Here is a 12,273-nt window from a genome sequence, read left to right on the forward strand (position 1 = left end):
GAGTATGAGATAAAGAGCTTCAAGCATTCTTGAGAGAGTTAATATCTAAAAAAAAACCTTTATTTAGCAATGTTAAAATGTACAAGTGAGCTGAGGGACAAAAAGGTGGGGTGGTGCTGGGAAGAACTTACTGAAAACTGTCAAAGCCTGAGATCACTGCTCAAAATCTGAAATAAAAACCAAAACAATGCAGTGTTACATGTCATTTGTATCTCAGTAAAGCTGGAAAATAAGTTCATTGTTTTTTTTTTTTAATCCAAAACTGTATATATTGTCTATTTAATTAAGGGATGGTTGTGTGCTCATTAGGCATGGTCTTACTGAGCAAAGCAATTTGCTGATGTACAGGGTTTTGGGGGAAAAGTTGTTTTAGGTTGAGTTGGTTATAGAGACAGAAATGTAGGCATGGTTAACACTGGTTTCTGAGGCAGGAACAGGGTGATGTTAGCCACAGAAATGTGTTCAACTTGGGAGAATCTGCTGATTGGCTGACTTTTGTAACTCCCAGACTGTCACTGATTTTTTGTTTTTACTTTCAGAGAAAGTTCACTGAAGTGAACTGTCAACTGATTAGACAATATAAAATCTTTTTCTGGTAGTCAGTTATCAAGAACAGTCAGTCTTCTCCTACGAGTTTGGGACTTGTTTTAAGACTCAAGACTTTGTTTTAAGAAGTGAAAAAAATGTTAATTTCAAATTCTTGTTTGATAAATAGTAGACAAATTAATCCATCACATTTGGTTGTTTGGGGTATATATCTGCATATGATTCCATAAGGATGGAAAATTTCCAGGTGCCATTTATCTGGATGTTAGTATGTAAAGTTCTAGCATATCATACTTACGGAGAATCATTAACCTCTGGAACCGAAAGAAACAACTTCAAGAGGTCATTCGTTTTGAGATAAGCATTCTAGGCATTCTGGAATTAGGCTTTCTAATACCAAGGCTGCCCAGTAGAAATAAAATGTGAACCAGGTCATATATTTAAATTTTTCTAGTATCCACCTTACAAAAACAGAAAACAGGTGAAATTAATTTCAGGGATATGTTTTGTTTAGCCCAGCATATCCAGAATACTACATTTCAATGTGTCATTAATATATTTAAAATTATTAATAGATATTTTACATTATTTTTTTACACTCTTTAAACCCTGTGTATATTATATACTTAAAAAAGAACATTTGGGCTATATAATTTTTTGATAATTCAATAGACAAGTGTTTCTGGCTACTGTTTTGGACAGAGATGTTCTAGGTAGATGTCTGACTCTTGTTTGTTTTGACAGTATATCCTTCCTTTATAAATCCTTTCCAGTGTTTTAACAGTGCTTAAATTATGCTTAAAATATATATTTACCTATAACATTTTAAATGTTTTCCATTTAGTTATTCAGTCGATTATACTTGGCTTTATTTTCCTCCAAGAAAAAATGAAACCAAGAATTTGACTTTAAAATATACAAATTAGATACACTAAAATCCTATCCATGGAATATTAGGATATGTTTATTACATCAATTAGAAACCATAACATCTTACTCATTAGTTTAATGGTGGGGCTTTTGTGCATGATGCTATTTATTCTTCAGGAATCAAATGTTAACTTGAATAAAGTAGAATAGAGCAAGGTGAATTCATTGTATTTTTTTCCCATTTTGCATTATTATGTCTGTGGCCCTCTATGCTTATACCACTAATTCTTCCTTGTCTTGACACACTAGTCCCATTTTCCTAACCACAGAAACACTGATATTTCATTCACTTTCATGTGATTTTTCAGTTTTGTGAGAATTGTAACAAATTCTGTTTCAAATACAAATATTTCTCAAATTTAAGGTATACAGTTGTAGCAAACTTGGTTACGGAATATTCCCCAGTTTTATATTACAGATTGAAAATCAAAAGATAAGTGTTTTATTTTTGTACTTCTTTTTAATAGTCAGAAAGTAACCTTTTTAAAGAGAAGTGATGAATTGAGCATAGGAATTTTTACAGTTTTACAGTGTCTTATGTTCCCTAAATGTATCACCTGTGTTTGCCGATGTCAAACCCTTAAACTGGCATTTAGCAAATGTTGAATAGAGAGTTACGTATCCTGTTAGTTCATTGGTCCTCTCGAATTTAGCTTCAGATATCTCCATGAAGGCCACTGCTGTCACTACTAAATATTTTCTCTTTTAATAATCAATGCCTGAATGAGAGACTTCCTTCCTAATAGAACTGGGAAAAAATAGAAAGGGTATAGCAGGTGTAAGTGGGTAAAGGACTATAGCGACATCTGCTCTGAGTCATATGCACTGTCCCTTTTTATGATCTAATGGTAATCTCATTTATCTATAAAAATGTAGTGACTGTTTTTCTTCTGTGGGGGGTGGGGCGTGGGGTTTAGGTCCAGCAGTGGTTCCACCTCAGTATTATGGTGTTCAGTGGGGGGTGTATCCAGCCAATTTATTTCAACAACAAACTGCAGCTGCGGCAAACAACACAGCAAGCCAACAAGCAGCATCGCAAGCTCAGCCTGGACAGCAGCAGGTATAAGTCTACCTTCATTAAGTCCACAAAGAGTCTTGGCAGTTCTGTGAGCTCCTGTGTCTAGGATCTGTGTCTTTTCATTTTCTTGATGTGTAACCTAATGCCTACCACATGGTTAGCATCCAAGTATTGACTACATGGTGGCCTTTTTTCTAATCAATATTGTATGAATTTGAAGATCTGGTTGTGTTCCATTTCTCTATTTGTTACTGAAATTGTCTTAATCTATAGCAATTTTTAATTTCATAACTTATTATAGTTAGTAATGTCACTATCAAAGTAACTGTCACTCTCATTTTCTTCTGGGTATTTATTTAAAATCACTGTTTTAAATATTTATATATTTCTGACCAGGAAGAGGAGATTACTGAGTACTTTATATTTTTAATCAAGAAAAGATAAAATATTTTCGCTAAAGGTTAGATTTAATTGCTTAAAACAGAAGATGTTTATCCCAAAGGATTTTTCCCAGCTCCTTTCTAGAACTGTTTGATAAATGTAAAAACTGTTGATAAATATCAGAATTCTGGTTTTCAAATTCATTATATTTATACCAAAGAAGCCACTTAAAGATAAGTGTAGTGTTACTTGGCAGTTAAATTTTATTCTGAATTTCCTTTAATTAAGTTTAATACTAGGTTGATGTTCCATTGAAGCTGTTCTTTGGCTCAGTCCTTATAGATTATAATATAGCACAGCATCACTTAATAAATTGTTTTTTAACCTATCTTTTTTGGGCAAACATAAAAATATCCCATACATACACCTGTATGTGATGCTTACTTACATGGATGAACTTAAAATAATCCTTGTCCTGAATTGTTTAAATATTTATCTTCGTGAAGTTAATGTTCAGCAGTCTTGCATATAATCACATTATAACAGCTTTAAATAACAAGTAAAATGTGACCAGCCTTAAGAATTTGATTTTGTTTTGATGTAATCTTGTGTTCTTTTTTTTACACCTAAAGTGAGCTTTTACTCACTTTTATTAAAGCTTCTGAATTATGAAAACTTGGTTCATTTTTGAAGTTTCTACTCATATACCACAGTGTCATACACAGACTAATTGAATAATCACACTCAATATACTCTCTCCTGTGTTTCAGTTTTCAGCCTTAAAAAATAATAAAACCTTAATTGAATTTTTTTGTCTTCATCTAAGATTTTGCTATCCCCCCACTCAAACAAATTTGTCTTATTTTAATACTAATTGGTAAGCTAGAGAACACAAATACTAGAAATAATTTTTCCCAAAGAGCTTCTAGAAACTCATGTTACTTATTAATAGATTGGTCTAGTATCAAGAGCCACTAATGGTATTTTTGAGGCTATTTTGTATTTTGTCTTGCTAACTTGACGTTTCATTTTATGTAAGTATGTTCAGAGAATATCTACAGGCTCTTTGTGATATATCCAGAGGTGTTCAAGGTAAATTTATTTGTTATTTTATAATTTCATTTTTAAGGAAATAATTTGCCCTTTGTAGGTTCTCCGTGCTGGGGCAGGTCAGCGTCCTCTTACTCCCAATCAAGGCCAGCAAGGGCAGCAAGCAGAATCCCTTGCAGCAGGAAATCCAACTTTGGCTTTTGGCCAGGGTCTTGCTACCGGCATGCCAGGTATATAGTTGGTGATTTAAAATGTTAAATATAAACTCTCACACTAAACAGTGAAAAAAGTCAAGAAGTGTCTTTAAAATGTTGCTTCACTTGCAATAAATTATTTAAAACTCAGATACCAATAGTTGAACTCAATACCATTTATGAGATTTAAAGATAGGAACAGCAAACGTATTAAAATTCTCAACACAGCCATTTTTTTCTTACTCTGTTTATAACATAAGCCATAGTATCTTTGCAGCCAAACATAGCCCAGAATTCTCAATGCAATACTTCAATAAATAAAATCAGCTGGTTATAGAGTTGGTATGTATGACAAAACCTGTTGGCCATTCCTGCCATGTAATAAGAATAGTCAGTTAATATTGAGAGGTTTGCTGCTAACATTTTCCACTTTGGACATTGTTCAGTCTTTCCCATTTTTAGTGTTTTATACTACTGGTATTTAAAACCTATTAAGAACAGTGTTTACTATAACATGCCTATGAAAGCCTACTACAGAGAAAAATTGAAAAAATGTCTTACCATTGCCACAGTACAACTTATAGAAAGGGCCAGCAAAATACTTCCTTTGTGAAGTAGATTTTTATGAAACTAGATACAGAATTACTACTTTAATCTCAAGAAGGAAGATGGAAGCAAGATATTTTTCTTAGGCCAATAAAAGCATCACTTGTTAGGTTTTTAAAGTGAGATTTAAAGGCTATATTTGAATATCAGTAGGAATGCATCCCTCACTTCCCAGTCTATTCCTTCATTCTCTCCACTCCTGAAGACTCACTTTTTTCATATGCTGTTATTTCACTTTCAGTGTATGAGCAGCTACTCCTCTTACTATATAGATTGCTTGAAATGTTAGTTCCAGTTCCTTCAAATGTAGTGTAGTTAAATTTTCTATTCAGATCATGTAGGAAATGTGTTTAATGTGTTATTTTGAGGTTTCCTATACAATTATTGTCATTCTATTTTCTCTGCAATTCTAAGATCTGGGTTTATCTATTGTTAAGCACACTGGATAAAGAGCAGATGTTAGTATTGCTGTCTGTGAAGTATAAATGATAAGAAAATGTGAGGGCATTCTCATTTCCTTTTTGAACCCAACTGCATGCTTGCTTTGTGAAAGCTACTGTTGTGGAGCCATTGTGGAGACTGGCAAAGGCAGCCCTGTGAGGAATGGACTGAAGCTGAAGTTGTTGGGAGGCACATAGAGGAACATGTAGACAGGACTAAAAGGAAAAGATTGAAGTTCATGAAAGCCACAGCTACGACTGCTCTAGGTTCCTCATGAGTTTTAGCTACAGGTAGAAAGTGGAGAAGAGTCATGCAGCACAGCAGTCTTGCTGCACTAGATTCTGAGCAGGACCTTGATTTAAGAGAGTGCTTCTGCTTTGTATGTATTTGCTAATGCCTCTACCTATCGCTAACTATTGCTGATTTTTCTAGACTTCAGTTGGTCCTATTCATTTTTTGTAAATGCCTTTGCTCCCTTTCTTCAAGTTCAACTCATGTTCTTGTTAACACAAAAACATCAAAGTATTTTGCTATTAATTTTATCAACTTTGGTTTTCTCAAAATTTATTTTTTTATTTACCTTCCTTCTTTCCGTGCCCTGAGAAAGTTCTGTTGCTTTTTGGCTTTGTTTTTGTTTTATTTAACAATGAACAAATAGAGTTGTATTTGTTAGCATAACATAAGTGTTACGCTACATTGTCTAAAAACAATTGACTATCTTTGGACTGATGTTAAAATTTAAAAAAGTAAGTCTTTTAGGAAAAAACAGGTTGTTTTACCTAATCTTCTGAATCACAAAATTTAGTCCCTTTACAAATGTGAATGTAAAAAAAAAAATTCTCATAAAAGGGATTTACTAGAATTAGTGTTTGTATACCTAAGTGACTTATCAACTGTTGACATGATTCCTTCACTCTAAAACCTTCTTTTCGTTCTTCCCAGGACTATGATGAAATAATTCTCACTCTCCTTATTCAAACGTTACATAATTAAAAAGTTTAATGAGCTAATAAAAGAGCTCATTTGAGAAACTTTGTGTTTCTTTTAAGTCTCCGTCTTTAACTTTTCCACCTTTTATTCTTCTTCACCTCTCATCCATAAAATCCCTAGTTCTTTTAATATATTAATTATAAACTTTTAATCCTGCCTTGATCCTGGGTGCCATCTGTTTTTTTTTTCAGTCTTGTATCTTCAGTCTTTATCCCTCTGCCACTTCCTTCCCTTATATGCATAGTGCTAATTGTCCTCTTCATTCTAAAAAGCTTTATCTCTATTTCACTCCCCCCTTGGGCCACTTATCAAAATTTGCATTCTACCCACATGACTTTTAAACCCTGACTCTATAATTCCTTTTAGTAGCTTTGATATTAACTCAGTGACAAATTATAAAGTAAGACCTTCTCTCCTCCATCCTTATTTTTCTCAATTCTTTGTTGTATTTCACATTACTAACTATGTCCAACTCATCCACACCTCTCTATTACTTCTTTTTTTTTTCTGAAGTATCACTGGTGTACAATCTTATATTAGTTTCAAATATACAATGCAATGGTTTCAACAGGTAGCCATAGTATTAAATCCTTACTCCCACTAGTGCAGTTACTGTCAACATAGGAAGTCGTTACAGAATCATTGGCTATATTCTTCATGCTGTACTATCATCCTCGTGACCAAGCTTACATTATGATTGAGATTTCATGCCCCTTTATCCCCCTCCCTACCCACCCACCCCATCCCTCCCCCATGATAATGACCACCAGTCACTTCTCAGTGTCTGTGAGTCTACTGCTATTTTGTTGGGTTTTTTTGCTTTGTTTTTATATTTCACTTAGCAATAATACCCACTAGATCCAACCATGTTGTTGCAAATGTTAGGATTTCTTTTTTTTTAATGGCTGAATAATACTCCATTATGTATATGTACCACATCTTTTTTATCCATTCATCTGTTGGGTACACTTTGATTGCTTCCACAAATTGGCTATGGTAAATAATGCAGTGATAAACATAGGTTTTTCAAATCAGAGATGTTGTTTTCTTTGGGTAAATTCCTAGAAGTGGAATTACTGGGTCATACAGTGTTTCTAGCTTTTTGATGAACCTCCATACTGCTTTCCACAGTGACTGCACCAATTTACATTCCCACCAGCAATATAGGAGGGTTCCTATTCCTCCACATCCTCACCAACACTTGTATTTCTTGCCATTTGGATAATGGCCATTCTAACTGATGTGAGGTGATATCTCATTGTGGTTTTGATTTGCATTTCTGTGATGATTAGTAATGTGGAGGATCTTCTGATGTACCTATTGACCATCTGTATTGCTTCTTTAGAAAAATGTCTGTTCAGGTCCTCTGCCCATTTTTCAATTGGGTTATTTGTTTTTTTGGTGTTGAGATGTATGAATTCTTTATATATCTTGGATGTTAAACCCTTATCAGATAAGTCATTTACAAATATATTCTCCCATACTGTACATTGTCTTTTTGTTCTGCTACTGATGTCCTTTCTGTACAGAAGCTGTTAAGCTTGATGTAGTCCCATTTGTTCATTTTTGCTTCTGTTTCCCTTACCCGAGGAGATGCATTCAGGAAAAAGTTGCTCATGTTTATATTTAAGAGATTTTTGCCTGAATTTTCGTCTAAGAGTTTTATGGTTTCATGACTTAAATTCAGGTCTTTGATCCATTTTGAGTTTACTTTGGTGTATGGGGTTAGACATAATCCAGTTTCATTCTCTTGCATGTAGCTGTCCAGTTTTGCCAATACCAATTGTTGAAGAGGCTGTCATTTCCCCATTGTACGTCCATGGCTCCTTTATCGTATATCAATTGACCATATATGCTTGGGCTAGTATCTGGGCTCTCTAGTCTGTTCCATTGGTCTGTGGCTCTGTTCTTGTGCCAGTACCAAATTGTCTTGATTACTGTGGCTTTGTACTAGAGCTCGAAGTGGGGAGCGTAATTCCCCCATCTTTATTCTTCCTTCTCAGGATTACTTTGGTTATTTAGGGTCAATTGTGGTTCCATATGAATTTTATAACTATTTGCTCTAGTTTGTTGAAGAATGCTACTGGTATTTTGATAGGGATTTCATTGAATCTGTAGAAAGCTTTAGGCAGGATGGCCGTTTTGACAATATTTATTCTTCCTACCATGAGCACGGGATGTATTTCCATTTATTGGTATCTTCTTTAACTTCTCTCTTGAGTGTCTTATAGTTTTCAGGGTATAGGTCTTTCACTTCCTTGGTTAGGTATTCTATTATTTTTGATGCAATTGTGAATGGAATTGTTTTCCTGATTTCTCTTTCTGCTAGTTCATCACTAATGTATAGGAATGCAACAGATTTCTGCATATTAATTTCGTATCCTTCAACTTTGCTGAATTCAGATATTAGATCTAGTAGTTTTGGAGTGGATTCTTTAGGGGTTTTTTATGTACAATATCATGTCTGCTGCAAACGGTGATAGTTTAACTTCTTCCTTAACCATCTGGATGCCTTTTATTTCTTTTTTTGTCTGATTGCCCTGGCTAGGACCTCCAGAACTGTGTCAAATAGAAGTGGGGAGAGTGGGCATCCTTGTCTTTCTTTCTCCTGATCTTAAAGGAAAAGCTTTCAGCTTTTTGCTATTAAGTATGATGTCTGCTGTGGTTTTGTCATATATGGCCTTTATTATGTTGAGGTACTTGCCCTCTATACCCATTTTGTTGAGAGTTTTTATCATGAATGGATGTTGAGTTTTTTTCAAATGCTTTTTTGGCATCTATAGAGATAGATGATCATGTGGTTTTTGTCCTTTTTGTTGATGTGGTGTATTATGATGGATTTTCGAATATTGTACCATCCTTGCATCCCTGGAATAAATCCTACTTGATCATGATGGATGATCTTTTTGATGTATTTTTGAATTCAGTTTGCTAATATTTTATTAAGGATTTTTACATCTATGTTCTTCAGGGATATTGGTCTGTAATTTTCTTTTTTTGTGGTGTTTTGCCTGATTTTGGTATTAGAGTGATGCTGGCCTTGTAGAATGAGTTTGGAAGTATTCTCTCTTCTGCTTTTTGGAAAACTTTAAGGAGGATGGGTATTAGGTCTTCACTAAATGTTTGATAAAATTCAGCAATGAAGCCATCTGGTCCAGGGATTTTGTTCTTAGGTAGTTTTTTTATTACCAATTCAATTTCTTTGCTGATAATTGGTCTGCTCAGATTTTCTGTTTCTTCCTCAGTCAGCCTTGGAAGGTTGTGTTTTTCTAGAAAGTTGTCCATTTCTTCTAGGTTATCCAGTTTGTTAGCATATAATTTTCCATAGTATTCTCTAATAATTTGTATTTCTGTGGTGTCTGTAGTGATTTTTCCTGTCTCATTTCTGATTCTGTTTATGTGTGTAGACTCCCTTTTTTTCTTGATAAGTCTGGCTAGGGGTTTATCTATTTTGTTTATTTTCTCACAGGACCAGCTCCTGCTTTCATTGATTCTTTGTATTTTATTCTTCTCGATTTTATTTATTTATGCTCTAATCTTCATTATGTCCCTCCTCCTACTGACTTTGGGCCTCATTTGTTCTTCCTTTTCTAGTTTCGTTAATTGTGAGTTTAGACTGTTCATTTGGGATTGTTCTTCTTTCTTGAGGTAGGCCTTTATTGCAATATACTTTCCTCTTTGCACGGCCTTCGCTGCGTTCCACAGATTTTGCGGTGTTGAATTATTGTTGTCATTTGTCTCCACATATTGCTTGATCTCTGTTTTATTTGGTCATTGATCCATTGGTTATTTAGGAGCATGTTAAGCCTGAATGTGTTTGTGGGATTTTTCGCTTTCTTTGTGTAATTTAGTTCTAGTTTCATACTTTTGTGTTCTGAGAAGCTGGTTAGGATAGTTTCAATCTTTTGAATTTACTGAGGCTCTTTTTGTGGCCTAGTACATGATCTGTTCTTGAAAATGTTCCATGTGCACTTGAGAAGAATGTGTATCCTGCTGCTTTTAGGTGGAGTGTTCTATACATTTCCGTTAGGTTCATCTGTTTAATTTGCTGTTCAGTGCCTCTGTCTCCTTATTTTCTGTCTGGTTGATTTGTCCTTTGGAATGAGTGGTGTGTTGAAGTCTCCTAAAATGAATTCATTGCATTCTAGTTCCCCCTTCAATTCTGTTAGTATTTGTTTCATGTATGCAGGTGCTCCTGTGTTGGGTGCATAGATGTTTTTAATGGTTATATTCCTCTTCTTGGACTTACCTTTATCATTATGTAATTCCTTCTTTGTCTCTTGTGACTTTCTTTGTTTTGAAGTCTATTTTGTCCGATACAAGTACTGCAACTCCTGGTTTTTTCTCCCTATTAGTTGCATGAAATATCTTTTTCCATCCCTTCATTTTTCATCTGTGTATGTCTTTGGATTTGAAGTGAAGGTTGTAGGCAGTATATAGATGTGTCTTGTTTTTTTATCCATTCAGTGACTCTGTGTCTTTTTTTTTTTTTTTTTTTTTTAGAGGACATCTCTCATATTTCTTGATCAGATGGTTGTTAACAATAAAATTCTGTATAGGGGACTCAATGCAGAATCATTAATCCACCCCAAGCCTAATTCTCGTCAGTCTCCAATCTTCTGAAGCATAACGAACAAGTTCTTACATGGTGAACAAATTCTTACATAGTGAATAAGTTCTTACATGGTGAGCCGTACAAGGGCAGTCATCACAGAAACTTTTGGTTTTGATCACACATTATGAAAACAATCAGGTCAAATATGAATATTCGTTTGATTTTTATACTTGATTTATATGTGGATCCCACATTTCTCCCTTTATTATTATTATTATTATTTTTTTTTTTTTTTTAATAAAATGCTGAAGTGGTAGGTAGATGCAAGATAAAGTGTTGTAAGAGAGCAAATGTAGATGATCAGGTGTGTGCCTGTAGACTATGTGTTAATCCAAGCTAGACAAGGGCAATAAAACATCCACGGATGCAGAAGATTTCTCTCAAAACGGGGGGTGAGGTTCTAAGCATCACCTCTGTTGATCCCCAATTTCTCACCTGATGGCCCCCCTGCGACTGTGCCTGTCTAAGGATGTTCCTCCCTTGAGGAATCTTACCCGTCTCTGGCTAACCAGTCATCTTCCGGGGCCATACAGGGAAATGTAGAGTTGGTAAGTGAGAGAGAAGCCATATTGTTTGAAAAGGTTAGCTTTTTACTTCTTTGCAGATTTATGCCCTGTGACTTCTATGCCCAGCATTTGTCTTGAGTTATTTACCACTTGGAGGAATTATGATACTTGGTAAATTCGATATGAGGCACGAATTCTATTTAAGGGTTGTAGTTAGGAAGGAAGAAGAAAAGCTATAGAAGTAGCAGGCGAAAGAAAACATGGGAAGATTGATTATTTCTTTGACATATCTTCTTGTAGAGTAACTTCAGCATGTATAGGTTTTGAACTACTAATTAAATTGTGCACACACATTAACATAATAGGAATACAGTTACATAACCAAAGCAGATCTATAATTACCAGCCATCTCCAGTGAAACCAAGAAAACCAGTTAGGCATCCTAGGCATTTGTGAAAATTTATCTATGATATGATGGATATTGTCAACTGTACTTGAACAGTCTGAGAGAAATCAGACAAATTAAAACAACCCATTCCTGGGGACTGTTCACATCCCATATGTTCTTTTAACAGTAGATAGTCTATAGTTGTAAGATTTTGGAGCGCTACAACTTGCACTTCTCCTAATTCTTGGTTGAGTTCCAACAGTATAGATCCAGTCAAATTTGTTGTTTTACTGTATGCACAGGCCAGCTTAGATATCTCCTTCTTCATTCCCATGGCAAGTCCAGGAACCGGTGGGATGAATGCAGCTACAGCTGTAGCAGCGCCTGGATCTTTGTTGAGGTGTTTTGATGATCATCTTCTGGCATGAGTCTTCCAGAGAGTGCTGATGTTGGAAGTTCTTCTTCATATCGTATCTTAGTTCATTTTCTGGGTCGCCAAATTAGGCTTTGATCCTCTGTATAAACACAAACAGACCCTTTGCCCACACTTTGATCTGCCCTTTATACCGTTGTGTAGAACTCATTGGAGGTCACCACACAGGAACTGC

The 12,273-nt window shown here is 35.0% G+C and overlaps 1 protein-coding gene across 11 annotated transcripts in view; it reads left to right on the forward strand.

Moving 5' to 3' along the window:
• The window catches only part of PUM2 (pumilio RNA binding family member 2), a 101,516-nt gene that overhangs the window by 41,620 nt on the left and 47,623 nt on the right, over window positions 1–12,273 (forward strand). For all 11 annotated transcript variants that reach the window (XM_057497429.1, XM_036881931.2, XM_036881934.2 and 8 more), the window contains 2 exons: window positions 2,394–2,536; window positions 4,026–4,155. In XM_057497429.1, the coding sequence (XP_057353412.1) occupies window positions 2,394–2,536; window positions 4,026–4,155 (273 nt within the window). The remainder of the gene's footprint in view (window positions 1–2,393; window positions 2,537–4,025; window positions 4,156–12,273) is intronic.

The sequence above is a fragment of the Manis pentadactyla genome, chromosome 2, assembly GCF_030020395.1.
Source record: "Manis pentadactyla isolate mManPen7 chromosome 2, mManPen7.hap1, whole genome shotgun sequence".
NCBI classification, from domain to species: domain Eukaryota; kingdom Metazoa; phylum Chordata; class Mammalia; order Pholidota; family Manidae; genus Manis; species Manis pentadactyla.